Source organism: Leptonychotes weddellii, chromosome 8 (assembly GCF_054177405.1).
Source record: "Leptonychotes weddellii isolate Sample4059 chromosome 8, ASM5417740v2, whole genome shotgun sequence".
Taxonomy (NCBI): domain Eukaryota; kingdom Metazoa; phylum Chordata; class Mammalia; order Carnivora; family Phocidae; genus Leptonychotes; species Leptonychotes weddellii.
This window is the reverse complement of record NC_138376.1, coordinates 54,464,777-54,487,082: the sequence shown is the minus strand read 5'-3', so window position 1 is coordinate 54,487,082 and position 22,306 is coordinate 54,464,777. Positions and strand designations below refer to the sequence as shown.

At 41.6% G+C, this 22,306-nt stretch overlaps 1 protein-coding gene across 1 annotated transcript in view; it reads right to left on the bottom strand.

Moving 5' to 3' along the window:
• The window catches only part of CD109 (CD109 molecule), a 113,999-nt gene that overhangs the window by 69,196 nt on the left and 22,497 nt on the right, over positions 1-22,306 (bottom strand). Inside the window, exon 5 of the mRNA XM_081828545.1 lies at positions 19,172-19,297. Within this exon, the coding sequence (XP_081684671.1) occupies positions 19,172-19,297 (126 nt within the window). The remainder of the gene's footprint in view (positions 1-19,171; positions 19,298-22,306) is intronic.

Here is a 22,306-nt window from a genome sequence, read left to right as displayed (position 1 = left end):
AAATAAATAAATAAATTATTTTACTTTCCAATGGGTTTGAAAAACAGAAATGAGTTTTGTAATTTTCAACATATTATCCAGTAGGCAATCAGGTCATACCAATTTCCACAATGAGTTCAGTAATTTTTATTAAATATTTTTACAAAACATACAATCAGGAATGGTAGAAGATATTGAAAGACTTGAAACTAATAATAATTCAGAGAATTAGTAGCAATTTATGTGATATATATAACCATAAAAATACCGATACTGAATACTTCCATAAGTCTAGAACAGGTATTTGCTAAGGTTTTCTATAAAGGACCAGACAGTAAATATTTCAGGCTTTGCAAGCCCATGTGGTCCCTGTTGCAACTATTCAACTCTGCACTGAGACAACAGGTAAATGAGACTGAGTGTGTTCCAGTAAAACTTTATTTACAAAAACAGATGTAGATGTTAGGCTGAATTGGGCCTTTAGGCTGTGGTTTGCTGAAACCTGATCTAAAAAATAAAATGTATTTCCAAATTGTTCTATGTTAACTCTAGCTGAACTAAATTGACTAAACTTAACTAAAACCATGGAGAAGAAAGAAAAAGAAAAAAAAAAAAAACACACACGGCGCTTTTGTAGGAAGCACAATTTCATTTGCTAAACAATTTTCCTTCAGTTCCACAGAAACAACTGGCCTCAAAGTGAGTTTTCATGATTATTCTAGCTCATTAAATACAGTTTGTGCTCATTCACTGTGCCAGCAACTGAAGAGGAAGGCTGACCTGAAAGAGTCAATATTTGAGCAGCATGTCTTTTAAGCCAACATCTTTCCAGGTGCAAGAATACATGACTCATCAACATCTTCTGAGTTCTGCTTGTCCCAAGTGGTCACTCTTCCACGGGGAAAGCGCTCCCTTACAAAGCCTGCTCTTAGCACATACATTCCCTCTTCATTCGTGTGAGATGGAAGCCTGTCTCAATGAGACTTTCAAAACAAATTCTAAAGGAGAAATGGAAAAGACGAACCAGGAGGTATTCTCAGTAATCTCTGTAATTTCTTTATTCCCCTCATCCCTAAATCAATAGTTCATTGTGACGGTATATGTTACAAACATCGATCAAATGAAAGAGAAAAGAGAAAATACACTACTTTGACTAGTTCCTAAAAAATATGCTATGACTGGATGCAAATTAAAGACATGTGAATTGCTAAAAACATCTATTCCAGTTACAGAATTTCTCTTCGCTAACCATGAAGCCATCCAACTCTTGAGAGAATTTCTATTTTTAATAAACTTGAAGGACTATGGCACACTACATGACCACTTAAAATATATATATTGTAAAATGCAGGTCAGCTTCTTTTAACTCTTGCTTCTGGAGTAAAAAGAAATGCCAGAAACAGAACTAAGGTGCTGGGTAGATTTTTGCTTACACATTTATGTTCATTCATGATCGTTTCAATTTCCCAAAAGTCTGCTTCAGCACTTATCTCCAGTGTCTGGATTTAATTTGTATTTAAAGATTAAGAAAGGCACTGAACTTTTTAAATCCACACATAACAAATATGGAATTATTTCAGACTCCGTTTTGGCTCTGTCCCCCAAGACAGTAGATGCCAACTACATTCACATTCCCAAGCCAGGTGTAAGTCTAGCACACAGGACTTACAAAGAAGGTTTCCAAAAACCAGCTTTGCAACTCTTAACCAAAAAGGTCAAGATGGAAATAAACTAGAAAGGAATTTTAGGAGAAAGCTTTTGATGTGCTTTCACACATCAGTGACTTTAGGCAGGCACTTGACATGCCTGAACAATCTAAGAGCAAAATACTGGTATTGGCCAGGTGTCAGACAGCTAAGCTAAGACACAGTGCTGCACTGAGAGTGGTCTGTGCCCACTCAGTTGCAAGAAGCAAAGGAAGGATAAGTATTTTCCCTCAACTACATATGCAAAAGAAGAGGGAGCTAGCATGGGGCTGTCTTCTATCCTGATCAAAAATAGCCTCCAGAAGGGGAGCACGTCTGGAGGGGGAAGCTGGAGTTAACTGTAGATGCCCAGGTGCTGAAGACAAAGTTAAGAGCTGCCAGAGGAGGAGACAGATTCAAAAGCATCAAAGACACTGAATGTGAAGCCTCCCAGCAATGGTAGCAGTGCTCCAAAGAACCCACCGAAGAGTTTTATGAAGGAAAGCTGTTAGTTTTAAATGCCTGCCAAGCCCAGAGAGCTCTAATGCCAGATGACAACAGTATTGCACTGAACCATATTTTTCTGCGATTTTTTATTTAAATTCTGGTAAGTTAACATACAGTGTAATAGTGGTCTCAGGAGTAGAATTCAGTGATTCATCACTTACATACAACACGCAGTACTCATCACGAGTGCCCTCTTTACTACGCATCACCCATCTAGCCCATCCCCCCACCACATCCCTCCATCCCACCCTCAGTTTGTTCTCTGTCATTAAGACTCTCTCATGGTTTGTTTTCCTCTCTCTTCCCCCACCCCTTCCCATATGTTCATCTGTTTTGTTCTTAAATTCAATCGGTCTCTTTCTCTGACTGACTTATCTCACTTAGCATAATACACTCTAGCTCCATCCACATCATTGCAAATCGTTAAGATTTCATTCTTTTTGATGGCTGAGTAATACACACACACACACACATACATATATATGTATATAAATAACCACATCTTCTGTATCCATTCATTAGTAGATGGACATTTTGGGCTCTTTCCATAGTTTGCCTATTGTTGATAATGCTGCTCTAAACACTGGGGTGCATGTATCCTTTTGAATCTGTATTTTTGTATCTTTTGGGTAAATACCTCATAGTGCAATGCTGGATCAGAAGGTAGTTCTACTTTTTTTTTAAGATTTTATTTACTTATTTGACAGAGAGAGAGAGCGAGAGAAGGAACACAAGCAGGGGGAGTGGGAGAGGGAGAAGCAGGCTTCCCACTGAGCAGGGAGCCCGATGCGGGGTTTGATCCCAGGACCCTGGGATCATGATCCAAGCCGAAGGCAGACACTTAACGACTGAGCCACCCAGGCACCCCGAGGTAGTTCTATTTTTAACTTTTTGAGGAACCTCCATACGGTTCTCCAGAGTGGCTGCACCAGTTTGCATTCCCACCAACAATGTAAGAGGGTTCCCCTTTATCCACATCCTCACCAGCATCTGTTGTTTCCTATGTTGTTCATTTTAGTCATTCTGACTGGTGGTATCTTATAGTGGCTTTGATTTGTTATTTCCCTGATGATGAGAGATGTTGAGCATCTTTTCATTTGTGTGTTGGCCATCTGGATGTCTTCTTTGGGAAAACGTCTATTCATGTCTTCTGCCCATTTCTTGACTGGATTATTTGTTTTTCGGGTGTTGAGTTGGATAAATTCTTTATAGATTTTGGATACTAACCCTTTATCAGATATGTCATTTGCAAATATCTTCTCCCATTCTGTAGGCTCCTTATAGTTTTGTTGACTGTTTCCTTCTCTGTGAAGCTTTTTATCTTGATGAAGTCCCAACAGTTCATTTTTGCTTTTGTTTCCCTTGCCTCTGGTGACGTGTCTAGTAAGAGGTTGCTATGGCCAAGGTCACAGAGGTTTCTGCCTGTATTCTCCTCTAGGATTTTGATGGTTTTCTATCTCCCGTCTAGGTCTTTCATCCATTTTGAACTTATTTTTGTGTATGGTGTAAGAAAGTGGTCCAGTTTCATTCATCAGCATGTAGCTGTCCAGTTTTCCCAACACCATTTGTTGAAGAGACTGTCCTTTTTCCACTGGATATTCTTTCCTGCTTTGTCTCAAACTAGTTGACCATATAGTGTGGGTCCATTTCCGGATTTTCTATTCTGATCTATTTCATCTATGTGTCTGTTTTTGTGCCAGCACCATACTGTCTTGATGACTACAGCTCTGTAATATAGCTTGAAGTCCAGAATTATGATACCTCCAGCTTTGTTTTTCTTTTCCAAGATTGCTCTAGTTATTCGGGGTCTTTTGTGGTTCCATACACATTTTAGGACTGTTTGTTCCAGCTCTGTGAAAAATGCTGGTGGTATTTTGATAGGGATTGCATTAAATGTGTAGATTGCTTTGGGCAGTATAGACATTTTAACAATGTTTGTTCTTCCAATCCATGAGCATGGAATGTCTTTCCATGTCTTTGTGTCCTCTTCGATTTCTTTCATAAGTGACGTTGAACCGTATTAAATTGCCATTTTTGTAGGACATATATTGGCAAATCGATATGACTTGTCCTTATACATCAAGTAGGATTTTTTTACCCCTTGCCTCTCTTCCCTCCACCCCATTCAATCCTGGAGTTGTCAAACACAGCTTGGTGAGCCAGAGAGAGGCAGTCAGACCAGAAAAGACCCAACCTAGAAGAAGATAGCACTTGACTTTATTGGGCTGGACATATTAGCTATTGAACATAGACTCTTCTTTGTGTGTAAATATAACCAAAAATGACAGAACATTTATTACCAAAAAATAACCAGGAAGATAGTGGGATTTGCCCTACATTTCAACCAAGTAATAGGGAAGAACTGGTCCCAAAGAATAGGACTAAATGGCAAAAGAATAATGCTGTGGTTTTCGTATTGCACCTTTCAGTTATACGTGCTCAACCTCACAGTCCCACACAAATAACTGGGCACACCAAACTGGCCAACTGTTCATGTTAAGAACGGCTGGGGATGCAGAGGATATCAACAATTCTGACTCTTCTTTTCCCACTAGAACCGTAATGGTTAGATTTCTCGACTCTTCCACAAATGTCTACCTTTCCATAATACGAATGAAATCATATGGTATTTTTGCTGCTGTCCCCACAACATACTATGTTAATTCTCTCCTTAGAAACTAAAGTTTTAAAGGAGCTGTCTATACTCTTTATTGGCCCTGCACCTGGACTCTGCCTCTACCATGTCACTGGCCTGGAAGGGTGCTCAGTAAGTGGCTGCTTGCCTCTGCTAATTGCCTGTGGCCTCTCTCCTAGGCCTGGTTCTCCTGGAGTCCTCTGCAGCACCTAACACTGTGGCCACCCTCTCTAAATCCCTTCTCCTTTGCTCTGTGCCTGAAGTCTCTTGGTTCTCTCATTCCAAACCTGGCTGTTCATTCTCTGTTGCTTTGGTTGGCTCCTCTGTTTAGCTGCTAAATGTACTGAGTTCCCTCTGATCAGCCTGCCCATCTCTCTCCCCTAAACCAAATTTCCGGCCCTGACTTCCCTTGTAATGGGTGATTCTCCCAGAGACCACACGTGAAATCCCAGAGTCACCTTGTCAAAAGATAAGCTGAAGCACATTAAAAATTTTAAAGAGTTTATGTGAACAAAAATCAGTTGGCATTGGGCAGTCCTGAACTGCAAGGGGTCAGGCATGCTCTACTAACAGGAGCTCAGGGAGAAACTTTGATAGAGAAAAGGCAGAAAAAAGTAAGGAAATTATTGACTGGCTGTAACTTAAACCCTAGTTGGCAGTTTGTGACTGGTTATCCCTAGCATTTTGATTTTGTATCCTTGAGGGAGTTACAGACTTAGATTTTGGTTTGCTTAAGTAGTCCGCCATGGGAATAGAGCCACATCGGTCTAATGGCCTTCTTTCGTTAATTTAACACCTTTTACTCCTCTTTCTCCCTTTCACAATCATGATCCAATCAGTCCCTAAACCTGATGAATCTTCCTTTAAAGTGTCTCTGGAATTCACCCATTTCTCCTTAGTTTGTGCTGCTCCCTTAAAGCAACCCTCTATTACCTTCAGACTAGACTATTATAACCTAATACAGAAGGTAGGCTGTATTTGCGAAGCAATGATACTAACCCCTTGGCCATCTCCCTGACTTCAGTTCCTCTCCTTTTAATCACCCCATGTGCTATGATCTTCCTAAAATACTATTGCAATCATGTCATACTATAAAAATCAATAAGACAACAAGTATTGATGACATTTTTTTTTGTCCAGGGTTTTCTCGTAAGCATGTCATTCTGTCTACTGAATAATGTTTTGGTGTTTTTACATTAAGCATGCATTACTTGTATAATCAGAGGAAAATAATAAAAGTGTAATTTTTATATCTTTTATAATGAGAGACTCATTCACATACAATTTTTGCTTTCTTTGTCCTCAGAAGTCTTACATGAAATTTATGACATTAACAACATTCAAAGAAAAATAAAGTTTTTAGAGCCCCCTCACTGTCCACAAAACGAAATCTAAAACATGAGCCTGATATCCAATATGTTCCACAGCTCGACCCACACACTCTTCCAACATTCTCTTTGACTATTACTCCCTGCAGGACCTACACTCCAGGCAAGTGCCTGCTCCCAACTCTACCACTTTCACCTAGCTCCAAACCTCATTCCACCTCTACCCCCAAGGTCCCCATCTGAGCCCTACAGTGCCCTCCACCTCCAGGTAGTTGAAGCATGGAATTTTAAAGGCATGAAGAGGCTTACAAGTCCTCTGCCCCAATCCCCTTATATTACAGCTCAGGAAACAGATCCAGAGCTGACACGACTTGTCCACGGTCCCTCGACTACAGCATAACGCCCCACGTCATGTAACTCCCAATCTAATGCTCTTTGCACTCATTCCATGAAGCCTTCCCTGACTGTAAGTTCCTTGAAAGTAGGGTCTGTGTCTTATCATCTTTAGATGTTTACTGACTGCTGTTTCTTCCCACCTAACATGCAGTAGGAAAATTCCCTATTTTTAGTTTTATTCAGATGCCTACTAATTTTCCTATGCTTAACCTTAATACCTACAGAACAGTAATTGTGTAATATCCCATCTTTTTCCCTCTTTCATCTTTACCATAAAATTGGCAAAGAACTTAAAAATTATCAAGATATCACAATGAAAATACCATCCACAAGAGTGTCAGTGGATGTATATTGACCTACTTGGAGAAATGATAGATATGCAAAAGAACGGAAATGTTTGTTAACATTCACATTGTCCTTTCCTTTCCTGTTTAGAGTCTAAACATCTGTGGTCACAGGGCAGTTGCAACATATTTCTCTAGGGGTTGTTTCAGCCCAGACATCAGAATCAACTGTGGTAGATTCAATAAGCAGAGATGCCCAGTTCCCACTCCAGAGCTACTGAATCAGAAACAGAACGGCAGCCCAAACAGAACAAACGCATTCATTCATTCATCCTTCAACAGAGAAGTATCGCACCTAAGTGCACTTAGCATTGTGTTCATTGATGGAGATACACTTCCCCAAGATAGGGCTTTTAATCTAGTGGAAAGAAGACATTTATCAAATAATCACACACATGAATATATAATTATAGACAATGATAAAAGCTGTGAATTACATTTATAGGGAATTATGAATTCTGAAGATGAGGCTGGAAAAGTAGTCAAGAGCAGGGCCTTGTGTAGGCCATGGTGAAATATACGAATTTTATTCTGAGGGCAATGGAAAGCCTGTGGAGAGTTTTAAGCTGAGGAAGAACATGATGCAGTTTAATGTTTAGATTACTTTCGCTGCTGTGTAGGGAACTGATTGCAATGGGAAAACAGCAAATTTAGGGACATGCATTAAGAGACATGGCAAATATCTAGGGAAATATGAGGGTGGCCTGGACAAAAAAGGTAGAGGTGGAAATAAAGAGAAGTAGAAGTAGATAGATTTAAATATATTTAAGGATACAATCTATGGGAATTGGTGAAGGTCTGGGTGAGGGTGGTGAAAGAGCATGAGATGTCAAGAAAACGCCAAGGTTACCAGCTTGCACAACTGGATGGATGGTAGAGTAATTCAATAAGCTAGAGAATACTGGAGAATGCTGGAGATGTGGTGAGGGAAGATTATAAGAATGATATCAGATATGAAGAGTTCAGGAAGCCTTTAAAACATCCAAGTAGAGATGTCAAGTAGGCAGATGATTATAAAGGTCTAGAACACAGAGGTCTGGATTCTCTCAGACAAATTTGAAAGTCATTAATGTATAGAAGGAAAATACAACCATATCTATGGATGACGTGGTCTAGAGTGAGAAATGAAAGAAACTTAAAGCCAAACCTTATGATATGCCCATATGTAAGAAAGAATAAATGACAAAACAAGATAAGGAGAAGAATCCAGACTAGCAAACCAGTAGAAAGAAACCTAAGTGCCAAACTGGAATGAGTTGAGGAGGTGGGAGGCACAGAGATTAGACAACCTTTTTTTAAAGGATTGGCTAGAATGGGAAAGACAAAGAAAATGAAGTTACTGGCAGAGAAACTAGGATCAGAGAGTTTAGTGACCCTTCCCAATCTCTCTCTCTCCCAATTTCTCTCTCTCTCTCTCTGTCTCTCTCTCTCTCCCCTCCCCTTAATCATGTGAGAGATTTGAACAGACTAGATTTTGTGGAAAGATCCAGGAGAGAGGGAGAGAGAGAGAAAGATCCAGGTTGAAGATTCAGGAGACAGAAGAGATCATTAATATTGTAAGATTTCTGAGAAAGTAGAAGGGAGAAGCCAGGAAAGAGGTTGAGGTTTTGGTCTTAGATATGAAGAATTAGATCTTTTCTGGAAAGAGGATGACCCTGAGATGGGTGCACACACAGGTAGACATGTAGGTCTGGCAGAGGAATTTAAATAAATTCCTATCTGACAAATTCTGTTTTGCTTATGAAGTAGAAAGAAAGATTATCTACTGAGAGTTAGGAGGGAGGGGCCAGAATCTCCCCCATGAGACAGCATTTTCCTGAATCCCTTCTCTCATTAGAAAGAATGACAAATATTCTGGTACTCATAAAGACTGGAACTAAAGCAGAACTTAAGTTGTTCTATACCTGATAGTTACTCATAGTAATAGGACTTGGGGAAAATGGATCTAACCAATAACCAAGACATAGACCATATAAAACTCCAGTTAAAGGATGGTGGACCAGACACCCAATGCCACAAGCACATGCATACTCCTAAGACGTTTCTCCATTTGCAGTACAAATATTATGCTGTATTATACAACAGACAAACTGGTTTCCTTAGCAGGAAAGTGCTAACTAGAAGCACACTCTCTTTAAAACAAGCAAACAAACAAACAAAAATCATCCACTTAACCCTGTTTCTACAGAAAATAATAAAAAAAGTTTTTAAAGATATGCCACATGACCCCCCTTTTGGGCACCTATCTCAAGCAAGAGGAAAAAGCAGAAATGTAGCTACAACTTTGTATTGAATGGGAAAGTTACCCTTGAGGCAAAATAATTCCATTTCTTGCTCATTTCTCCTTTTCTCACTCCACCCAGGGACACAGTATTCATTGTAGTGACCCACCCTGGTACCAGAGCTGCCACTAGCAGAGTCCAGTGAGCTGTAATTTTCCAAAACTCCTTCTGTCATCGAAAACTAAGCATCTTACACAACTATACACACACATCCTATCAATGTAAAGTTACTGTTTTTGATGTTGAACTATAAGATACAACAATTTGGTACACTGCGTATTGGCACAAAAACAGACACATAGATCAATAAAACAGAATAGAAAACCCAGAAATACACTCACAGCTAATCTTTGACAAAGCAGGAAAGAATATCCAATGGAAAAAAGACAGTCTCTTCAACAAATGGTGTTGGGAACACTGGACAGCTACATGCAAAAGAATGAAACTTGACCACTTTCTTACACCATACACAAAAACAAATTTGAAATGGATTAAAGACCTAAATATGAGACCTAAAAGCATAAAAACCCTAGAAGAGAACATAGGCAGGGGCACCTGGGTGATTCAGGCGGTTAAGCGTCGGACTCTTGATTTCGGCTCAGGTCATGATCTCAGGGTCGTGGGACCAAGGCCCACATAGGGCTTCCCGCGCAGTGGGGAGTTGTTGCTTGAGATTCTCTCTCTCCCTCTCCCTCTGCCCCTCACCCCCACATGCTCTCTCACTCTCTCTTTTTCTCTCAAATAAATAAATAAATAAATCTTTAGAGGAGAACACTGGCAGTAACCTCTTTGACATCCATAGCAACTTCTTTCTAGATATGTTTCCTGAGGCAAGGGAAACAAAAGCAAAAATAAACTATTGGAACTACATCAAAATAAAAGGCTTCTGCACAGTGAAGGAAAAGAATCAACAAAACTAAAAGGCAACCTACTGAATGGAAGAAGAGATTTGCAAATGACATATCTGATAAAAGGTTAGTATCCAAAATATATAAAGAACTTCAAACTCAACACTCAAAAAACAAGTAATCTGATTAAAAATGGGCAGAAGACATGAATAGACATTTCTCCCAAGAAGACATACAGATGGCCAACAGACACATGAAAAGATGTTCATCATCACTTACCATCAGGGAAATGCAAATAAAGACACAATGAGATATCACCTCACACCTGTCAGAATAGCTAAAATCAACAACACAAGAAACAGCAGGTATTGGCAAGGATGTGGAGAAAAACGAAAACTCGTGCACTGTTGGTGGGAATGGAAACTGGTACAGCCACTCTGGAGAACAGTATGGAGAGTCCTCAAAAAGTTAAAAAATAGAACTACCCTATGATCTAGCAATCACACTCCTGGGTATTTACCCAAAGGATACAAAAATACTAATTCAAAGGAATACATGCACCCCAATGTTTATAGCGGTATTTTTACAATAGCCAAACTATGGAAGCAGCCTAAGTGTCCACCAACTGATGAATGGGTAAAGAAGATGTGGCAAATATATATATGGCATATATATACATACACACATATATAGTGGAATATTATTCAGCCATAAAAAAGGATGAAATCTTGCCATTCCCAACAACATGGATGGAGCTAGAGAGTATAATGCTAAAGCAAAATAAATCGGCCAGAGAAAGACAAATACCATATGATTTCACTCACATGTGGAATTTAAGAAACAAAACAAATGAGCAAAGGAAAAAAGAGAGAGAGAGAGAGAAACCAAAAACAGACTCTTAACTGTAGAGAACAAACTGATGGTTACCAGAGGGGAGGGGGATGGGGGGATGGAGGAAATAGGGGATAGGGATTAAGGATGGCACTTGTGATGAGCACAGGGTGATGTATGGAAGTGTTGACTCGCCATATCGTACATCTGAAACTAGTATTACACTTTACGTTAACTAACTGAATTAAAATAAAAACTTAAAAAGCCAAAAAAAGAAAACAAGCCAATGTGTGAGGGAGTGATTGTATGGCACCCTCGAATCTTGTCACAGAGGTGAACATCTTCTCCACCAATGCACACAGCAAGCTCTGCTGACATCTAAAGTCAACCAAAAAGGTGACCATCTTTAAATAGCAATTGCTGCACATATTAAATAATTTAATGTTCTACAGCTGAAAGTGTCAGGAGATCTAGCTTCTAGCCCTGATGCTACCATAACACCGTGTAAACCTAACCAGGTCACATCAACTTCTCTCCAGTTCCTCCTCCATAAAATGAAGAGATGGGTCTGGGTAACCTTGCTACGTGCTGACAGTCTCCTGAGATCCTCCATTTCACTGATGCTAATGTCTGATCCCAGAGTTTCTGCCTGATGCCAAAAAGAGGTACCTGAAGAGAGCAGTAGGTAAGACACACTTGAAAGGAAGAGTACTCCTAGGGTAGCTTTTGGCGGGGAAGAACAAGACAAGGAACTCCTCGAAAAAATTAGGTTGGAGTCCAGCAATTAAAATGCACACCACTGGGCATCTGGGTGGCTCAGTCGGTTAAGTGCCTGCCGTTGGCTCAGGTCATGATCCCAGGGTCCTGGGATCAAGTCCCACTTCGGGCTCCCTGCTCAGCAGGGAGTCTGCTTCTCCCTTTCCCCCTGCCTCTGCTCATGCTTGTGCACGCTCTCCCTTTCTCTCTCTCTCTTTCAAATAAATAAATAAAATCTTAAAAAAAAAAAAAAAGCAGCAAAGGATAATAACCAATGGCAATAGCCTAGGAGAAACCATTCATTCACTCATTCTTTCAGCCCACAAGCATGAACGAGTTCCCGCGACAGGTCAGATACTCTATTAGACAGAATAAACATGAAAATTAATAAAATAGAACTCCTATCTTCAAGGAACTCACAGTCTAATAAATAAGGCAGTCATATTTTTAAAAACTACCCTGATCACAGTTTGGAAAGATGAAACAAATTCTGGAAATTGGTGGTGGTGATGGATGTAAATGTACTTGATGCCACTGAACACTATACACTTAAAAATGGCTACAATGGTAAATTTTATGTTATTTACGTTTTGCCACAATACAAGGAAACAGCTACCCTGAGCAGTAAGTGCTGCAGTAGAGATGATGTGTATCAGGGCCCTTGGAAGAATGGAGAACAAAGTGCTCACCTCTGTCAGTTGCTGCTATAAGAAATCAAAATCCTCAAACCAACTCCCCTCCTCCCTCCCCCTCTCCCTGCACACTTGAAGAACTTGAAGTGTTTCCCAAAAAAAAAAGCAGTCTTCCTTCAAGCGGAGGCTAGTGACAGTATTTTGGAAGCTCCGTCCACATTCCAGAGGATGCCACTGTTTTCTGACCTCCATGCTTTCTGTTCAGCTGTCAGCACAAGCCAGGGGAGGGGTCACCAGATGCTACTTGCAGAGAACTTCAAGGACAGGAACTGTCCAAACAAAGATGTGCTCCTAGGACAAACGGCTCCAACCGAAGCGAACTGAGCCAGGCAGCCTCTAGTCAGCAGGGCTGGAAAGATAAGGAGCACCCTGCAAGGCTATGAAAAGCCATGAGATGCTGCTAGCAACCCTTGCTAACCTTGCCACAACAAGTAACTCAAAAGAATGGACGCAACTGCTATGAACAAAGGAGCAACTAAGGCAGACTGCTTCTGAATTCTGTAACAACCGGACACACGCACATGTATTAGACAGGGCTGCAGAAGACTGATTCCCAGCCTTGACTACTGAGCTCTCACCTTCTCCTTCTTGTCCCCACCCCAACACTGCCTCAGGGAGACACAAGGGCTGAGAAACGCAGCTCAAAGAGACCATAAGATATGCCTCATTTGGTGGTTTCCCTGCTGGCTATGCATCTAAATCACCAGAGATACTGTTGTAAAAACACAGCTTTTCCCAAAAAATCTGTTATGGTTAAGCTAGGGTGCCAGCTCTATAGAGCTAGTTACCTAGAATCAAAGTCAATAGCTCAGAGTCTCCCCACTAGGGAATTAAAGAATGGGTCGGGGGCCTGTCTCCCGTTCCGTGCCTTGTATACCACCTGACTCTGCCTCTCAGCGGATTGGATAGAAAGTAAGGCTGCCTGGCCAAGGACAGAAATCACCACTTCTCAAGATGTGGTCCAGAAGACAAATGGAATTTCCCAGAGTGCTTATTTAAAATGTAAATTCTTAGGTCCCAAGCCAGCAATACTGACTTGTGATCTGGGGGCAGGGCCCAAACTCGGCATCTCAAATAAGCTCCCCAGTCAGTTGGTTCTTAGGCACACGGCTGTTTAAGAACCACTGGTAGGCAGGCGCCTGGGTGGCTCAGTCGGTTAAGTGTCTGCTTTCAGCTCAGGTCATGATCTCAGGGCTTTGGGATCGAGCCCCACATCAGGCTCCCTGCTCCACCGGGGAGCCTGCTTCACCCTCTCCCTCGGCCCCTCTCCCAGCTCATTCTCTCTCAAATGAATAAATAAAAATCTAAAAAAAGAAAAAAAGAGAACCACTGGTAGGTTCTAGCAAGTGCAGCCATAGGCGGTCAACTCAGCTGCACGAACTCCTCCGGAAGGGAAGACAGGCTTCCCTCTTCCATCGCCCGCTGCGGAAAAGGGCAAGGCCCCAATTATCAATGGAGCAGGATTCCCTCTGTGACTCGATCTCCCTTCAGGTTCTCAGAGGAACATGCTTAGGTCACCCAGAGGCCTGGAACTCGGGGCTGTGGGCGCCCCCGGGGAGAGGGCTGGGATGGCCAGATCCCTCCCTGCTCTAGGAGCCTGGTGTTAACACACACCAATGTTAGAAGTTCTTTGAAAGAACCTCTAAGCCAGGAATACAATTTGTTTGTATTCTAGTAACTGGAATACAATTTTTAAATCAGAGATGCAAGGCCATTTGTAATGAATCCTGGTATATACATACAATAGAATATTTTTCAGCCTTAAAAAGGAGGGAAATTCTGACATGTGCGACCATCTGGATGAACCTTGAGGTTATTACGCTAAGTGAAATAAGCCAGTCACAAAAAGACAAATACTATATGACTCCACCCATATGAGGTGCTTAGAATAGTCAAATTCATAGAGGCAGAAAGGAGAGCTATGACTGCCCCCCGCTGGGGAAGAGGAGGACTGGGGAGTTAGTGTTTAGTTACAGAGTTTCAGTTCTACCAGATGAAAAGAGTTCAGGAGATGGAGCCCCATGACAGAGGCACAACAATGTGAATGTATTTCATACCCCTGGCCTGTACCCTCAAAAATAGTTAAGATAGTAAATTCTGCATATATTTTACTACAATTTTAAAAAATGAAAAAAAATATGCAACTATTTGGGAAAGCCAAGGATACCAGTCAAGAGATAGATACCTAGAGAGATAAGGCACCTAGAGAAGTATTACAAAAAAAACGAAAATACAAGCAATGTCTAACTTTCACAAGTTATCTGCCCAAGGGATATTTGTAAGATGATTATTAAATTGGAGCACATTTCCCCACTTGTTCTCTAATGTACCTGAAATATAGCAACTCTGTAATACACACTACTATGAAGAGGTATTACAGCTAAAATAAACTTCTTCCCTCTGAGGGGAGGTCACGGTGCCCCTGGAAGTTAAGGGAGAAAGGATGTTGGGGCAGGAGGCTGGAAGAGGTAGAAAGGATGGTGATTCTTCTCAAGAGAAGAAGCACAGTCCCCAACACAGCAAAGAACTATCCACATTCCAGGCAGGTATACAAATTCAGTACACGCATAAGTAGCACACATAAAAAATCAGTGCTTTTGGATGCCTGGGTGGCTCAGTCAGTTAAGTGTCTGCCTTCGGCTCAGGTCATGATCCCAGGGTCCTGGGATCGAGTCCCGCGTTGGGCTCCCTGATCAGCGGGGAGTCTGCGTCTCCCTCTGGCTGATGCTCCCCCAGCTTGCGCTCTCTCTCAAATAAATACCTAAAATCTTTTTTAAAAAATCAATGCTCTTACTAAATTTTACTAATTTTAAAAGAGCTTAAGAGTTACCATTATCAAGAGTAGCTTTGCAATTTAATTAAATTAGCGTTGTAAAAAAAGCAGGTCTATGAAGGGGCGCCTGGGTGGCTCAGTTGTTAAGCATCTGCCTTCGGCTCAGGTCATGATCCTAGGGTCCTGGGATCAAGCCCCGCGTCGGGCTCTCTGCTTGGCAGGAAGCCTGCTTCTTCCTCTCCCACTCCCCCTGCTTGTGTTCCCTCTCTCGCTGCGTCTCTCTCTGTCAAAAAAATAAATAAAATCTTTAAAAAAAAAAAAAAAAGCAGGTCTATGAATATATAAGGAACTTACTATGCTCTATCATTATATGCTACACAATAAAAAGATAAAAATAAGAACAAAAACTTAGAAATCTTACTAAATCAAAATAATTACTCATTATAAAAAAAATCCTGAAAGTAAAAACCAATACTTGAAGGTCAAAAGCAATGTAAGTAATCCAGAAAGGTTAGCATATAGTAAATGACTCATTCACATAAACGTATATTTTATAGTTTTAGAAATGCCAAGGAACCCACCAAGTATGCTGTACCTAAAAGTATGACCTAGCAAAAAGGGTGATTTAAGAATGCCACGCTGATAATCTGCACAGTCACTACAAATCAAAGCTCTGATAAGTGTAATACTAGGATCATTCCATATTTTTTCTAGAAACAAACGGAATTTCAAACATTCTTCTGAAATAAGTATTTTCTCCTCCCTGAGATTTATACTGAGAATGGTCACTGCCTTAGAAAAACGAAAATATAGTTTACCGTGGTGGACTATTTAAATAATAAATACATTTCCACCATAGTCATTACTCACTGCTGGGGGAAAAAAAAGAGTTTAATAATAACCGATAAACAGTCTTTGAATGCTATGCAGGAGTCAAGGAAAGATAAAAACCAGAGACAAAGACTGAGTCTGGGTTTGCGTCCCATAACATTTCTTTGATTATACTGACCCCTGGCGGCCTTTAAACGACTTTTTTTTTTTTTTTTTTTAAATAAAAGTGCTTATTTTCCCTTAGTGTGTGCCTTTACATTATATCACCTGGAAGGAATCTTTTCATAACGTGTATGTATATCAAATAATCACATTGTACACTTTAAATATCCTATCATTTTATTTGTCAAATGTACCTCAATAAAACTGAGGGAAAAAAAATCACCAATAATAAGTACCTGATCAATATGCTTGTCTTCTAAAAGACGAAGATGCTTTACAGAATGTGGAAAAGGAGAAATTATATTTAGTTCAATACAAATGATTATCATAGAGCTTTAATACACTCATATAATAAATACTGACTAATATTCAAGCACAAAACATGTGCTAAGTCACTGAGATACAGATGCAAACAAGCCCCAAAAGACCACAGTCTATTAGGTACCACCAGTTAAAAATGACATGAATAAACCAAGAGAAGCACAGAGTGCTCTGGAGATGTCTGGAGGGATCAGGCCATTTTAGATGACGCCCAAAGGGCAAAAGCAAGCATCTAGAATTACAGCAGAAAAAGAGTGTTCCAGGCAGAGGGAACAGCATGGGGAAGGTTCTGGATCAGACAGAACTGTGAGTTTAAGAGACTTAAAGGACATAATATGTCTAAAGCATAGGGTTCAAGGATAAGGGTGGCATTTAACAAGGCTTTAGATGTGGGCAAAGGCCAAATCTTGTCAACGATTTGAATTTTGTAAGTACCTACATTTCCTTGTCTTTTTTTCCTGCCAAAGCAACATGACAGTTCGAGTCCACAAACCACAGCATGAGAAATCCTGTAAATCTTCCAACCTATGATCTCTTATCTTCCAAAGTCTTTCTCCACTATTCTATCGCCCTCTGTCTTCTGGTACATATTCTGTTCACCACTCACTGAACAAACTAACCTCTCGGAGGCTGCCACCCCACCTGGCCAGTGTGCAGAGGTGCCTCTGAATGGGCCAACAGTGGACACCTGACCCAAAGGGAGCCCGTCCACAGCTTGCCAGCCACTGGTGAAGAGGCTGGCTTGTAGGGCTCTGAGATATTGGTTATTTAGCCACTGCAACCGGTTCGGATTTAAAGGTTGGCAGAAGAACGAGAGGAGAATGACACAGGCCACAAGAGACGGAGGGAACCGTGTCCCCAAAAGCATCAGCGCTCGTCCTTAAAATAAACCCTCTTTATCCCACGCTAGTCCCAGTGAGACTGCAGCCTTAGAAGCACCCGCTGGACCTCACTGACTCAGCACCTTGCAGTTCCTCCGCTGCTGTGCTGCCTTGGGTTTTCTGTCACGCTCGTGTTAGTCAGCTTTTATCCTACTCTTCCTGTCAGCACACGATGATCTTCAAGAACAGAGATTCCACGTGTTTACTTCCTTGTACCCACCACTGCCCTATGAGCCCTCACCACATATTCAACAGAGGGACAGATGGAAAGATGGACAGACGGATGGATAAACAAACAACTGATCCTGGAGAGTTTACGGTGAAATCAAAGGTGGGTACTGAGAATAAACCCTGAACTCCCTCAAACTCATGCATACGTCCTCATCTTCAACTCCCATCCTTCTCCACGCGCGCCAGGAGCACCAGACTTCTCCCACACCCCGAGACCTGTGAGGCTCTCTTGCATTTTCCCCGCCTCTACACACAGCTTTCTCTCTCTGAAGTCTCCCAAACATCCACTCTCCTCCTCCTCTGTAAGCACAAATGTCTGGTCCCCTCAGGGCTCATCACCCGCTAACCCCCGAGCACCCCTCTACATTTTCTTGTTGCCCACGTGTCTCCCTCCACAGCACCACCTCTCCACAGGCCGACGGCGCTCTTCATCTTTACGTGGGTGCTCAAAACACGTACTGGCGAGGAGGGATGAGTTCTGCTTTTAGGATGTCACCCCAAAATGTGTTAACTAAAGGGGAAAATTTTTTTTTAGTTTTTATTGATGAAGCACTTGGTACTTTTATCTCACTTAAGGTCCTATGCTAATGAATGATTATTCCCTCTAATAAAGTGGTTCTCAATGGTGGAGAGAGAGGGTATTTTCCCCTGGGGACACTGATGATGTCTGTAGACATGCGTGTTTGTCACATCGGAGGGAAGAGAAAGCTGCTCCTGGCATCTAGAGGGTTGAGGGCAAAGATACCGCTAAACATCCTCCCGTGCACCTGACAATGCCCACAGCAAAGAGCTGTCGTCCAAAATGTCAGCAGTGAGAAGTTACTTTAATAGAACTATTTTTAAAAGCTTTTATTCATACATTTATATATTTTTTAATAAATACCAAAGAAAATGGGAAAATATTCAATGAGTCTTTAACATCACACAGTGATACGCAGGAGAGAACCTAGGGCAGAGAGAGGAGGGCGTTGTGCACCTACCCTGTTAGGTCTCAGAGCTACAAAAGTTGGCAGTGAACAAAGGAAGTAGGTGGAGAAGTTGGAGAGAAAAAGGACTGGGAACAGAAAATTAGTGTGGTTGTTTAAAATCACTGTGGTTTTTATTTTTAATTTTTTATGTAAATTCAATTTAGTTTACACATACTGTATTATTAGTTACAGGTGGAATTTACTGATTCATCAGCTGCATATAACACCCAGTGCTCATTATTTCAAGTGCCCTCCTTAATGCCCATCACCCAGTTACCCCACCCCCCCACCCACCTCCGAAAACCACTGTTTTTTAAAACAAAGATAAAGTAGGTTAGTCCAATCTCATCAGGAGTCATTATTCAGAGACATGAAATCTGCCAAATAATAACTATGTATTCATTGCTTAGTTTTAAAATACTCAACGTATGCACTAAATAAGTAAAATGAACATTATTTAATCAGTTTTACACTAAAAGGCAATGTTTTAACCTTCAAACATTGTATTACAGAAAAAAGCAGTAATGACTAAAATTCTAATATGTTACAATGAAAGTTGACCCATTGATAAACACAGTAAATTAAAAATAAGCCACTTAAATTGTCTAGATATTCAGATTAACATTTTTCTGTTCATTGAACAAATGACTTTGAAGATATTTCCCCACCTGACCTATTTAAATCATATTAGCATTCCCCCTAAAAATACATTTATACTCACATTCACTTGAACTTGAATGGACCAGTCACCAAGTATTGGATGGGATGACAATTGAAAAGTTTTGGAAACAACACCAAGATCACTTTGTTCTGACAACCACTGTTGGATCAAATTTGACTTGGGGTCCTACAATGAAAACCATACATGTTAACTGTATAAAGACAGCTTTGTACATGTGTATCCTATCTAGTTATGAATGATGCCCTGCAGCACTCCCAGGCACAACCAAAATATGGCAACAGAGATAGTTTTTGGAAAATGTTGGCTATATATTACTAGACAGAAGACAATCAAAATTTCTTCCTTCCTCACATTCTCCATCTTTATTCTGCTCCACTTTTTAATTCTTGGTACCAGATTTCCTTCTACATGGAAGACAATGTACACCACCAAACTTGTGTTGTTATTGTTAACTGTAGAGATCACAGGCCTCGTGTATTCAAGGCCCACCACGTGTCAAGCACTCTGTCTTATCATTACAACTCACATATCACTCAATCATTATAATTCTGGGCACCTGGGTGGCTCAGTTGGTTGAACGTCTGTTTTCCACTCAGGTCCTGGGATCGAGCCCCAGATCGGGCTCTCTGCTCAGTGGGGAGTCTCCCTCTCCCTTTCCCTCTGCCTGCCACTCTGCCTACTTGTGCTCACTCTCTGTCAAACAAATAAATAAAATCTTTAATAAAAATTTAAGAAAATCATTATAATTCTCCCCCAGGGGAGGAATGTCCTCACATTATAGCAGAAAACTGATTCCTAGAGAGGTCAGGTAAGCACTCAACTGTCAGTACTATGTGAATTCAGGATTCAAACCCATGTGCCTTTTAATCCAACAAAATGTATCACAGAGATGCTCAGCCAAGGGGATGCATGAAAAACATTTCAGTCTTCCTAAACTCTCCCAGACAACAATCCCCCTTATGCAGTATTCATCCAAGCCAATCCAGCAGCCATCCCGGATTCCTCGCACATTCCCAGCCCTGTCAACTCCGTCTCTTTAATCTCTCTCTAATTTATCCCCTTCTTTCCATCCTCACATCCAGCCACCACGTCCCGTTTTCTAACCATTACCACTAATCTCCCTCCTCCAGTGTAGCCCCTCCAAGACATCTTCCCCACTGCCGACAGGGTTATCCATCTGAAACACAAACCTCAGACTGAGCCAAAGTGGTCAACATGCTTGGTTCAGTTCCAGACATACAACAGGCAGTGAAGACACCCTGGCTGTGATCATTACGCTGGACCACTAGGTGATGCTGGCTTTTGTTTGCCTACAGAATGAGGTCTACACTCCTTTACATGGTGTACGGAACTTAGGAGTCTGACTCCATCTACATTTCTACGCTCATCTTCCTCCAAACATACAGATTTGCTTGCAATTCACCCTTGCATCTAGGCCTCTATAGTTGCTGCATGGAATGCCCTCCCTTCCTGCCAACTGGTACAATCAGTTCCAGTGTCTTGCCTCCTATCCACACCGCCAACAGACGAAATGGCCACTTCCTGGAGAGCCCCTAGTACACCTAGAGTCTACCCCTTTTGAGACGTATTACTGTGTAAGGTACTCATGGGTGATATATGGGGTTTTTTATTCCCAACTAGACTGTGAACTCCTGAGAGTGGGGATCAAATATTTTCCCGTATTCTTATGCTCTATCCTTTGACTAGAGGCAGTGGGTTAGCCCAGTTACTAGAAGCCAGAAGAAACCTCTCTTCCTGAGTGGGGGAAAAGGTGAAAGTCAGAGGTAAGTACAATGCTGAGAATTGAGTAAAGCGTAGTCTAGTAAGCCAGAAACTAATTGTTAAAACCAAAGACCAAAAGCAAGTCAAGACTAGGCAGGTCACCATCCTTGGCAAACTCCTGGGACAGGCACTGTAATCAGCAGCCGGCTCTCCTGTGCCTGCCACAGCATGATGCATGGGAGACACACACACGAGCATTTAAACATGAGTTTAAGCAAAGGAAAAACTACAAATAGCTAATAAATATATGCTGCCTAATAATTAAGGGAATGCAAGTGAAAACAAACAAACAAAAATACCATTTTCTTCTGTCCATCTGACAAAAATAAAAAAATAACAATAATTCCCAGTGTTATATAAACTGTCAGAAAAGGAATGTTCGTACTCTGCGGGTGCATTATTTTGGTGAGGGTGCACATTTCTCCCGGGTGGGGCCACGGCCCTACAAGCAAAGAAGTCCTAAATGGAGTCTGTGATGACTTTGTACCCCGAGGATCTGGAGGGTTGGGAGTGAATGAGATAATTCACTGGTTGCTCAAGCCTGTCTTAGACCTAGACCTAACTGTCACCAAAAACAGACAGAGTGTAGAAACACCAGAAGTTTTCACATATCAGGATGTGCGCAGGCTATGAGTGGTGGTGTCAGAGCAGAACCCAGCATCTCCTGCGAGGTCCCACACAGGACAGCCAGGTACCATGTGAACCGTGTCCCTGGCACAGTCACCACAGCCACAAGCCGGAGGGGCTGCAAACGTGGCTCCTTGTGCCCTCTGAGTCACCTTTAGATGGCTCTGGATCTCTGTCAGGTGCCTCAGCTCAACGCAGTATCAGCTGCCTGGGCCAGACCATCTCCAGCAATAAGCTCCCTGGCTAGAGAATGTGTCCCCAAGGAGAATTTTTGCCACTCGTTAGAGTCCTGGATTATGTACCCAGGGTCTGTCCAGCATGTAGAACTGGAGAAGTCAAATCACTTAAACAAGGCGGCCCCCTCACCTCACCAGGGATGACGCCCTGGTTTTGCCACAGCTCCTCCGGGCCACAATCACAAGACATCTCCCCAAGGCAACAACACCTCTCCCCAGGCAAGGTCATTCACCTGGACAAGGAGCAACACCTTCTTCAAGAAGGAGGTCAGGGCACAAGCCAGCTGAGCCAGCTGCCAGGCCACGGTCGAAGAAGCTTATTTCCATAGCGTTAGCCCAGGTTAGCTGGAGGAAGCCGGAATTAGGGCATGTTTTTACCACTGCCAAAGGGCTCTGAAGGCCCTTTCTTCCTGAGAAAGTCAGTTACTGAGGCAGGCAAAATGAGTAACACCCAATAACCAAAAAAAATAAAAATAAAAAATAAGACCAAAAAAAACCCCACTGATCACCCCTGAATATGCTGTGACAA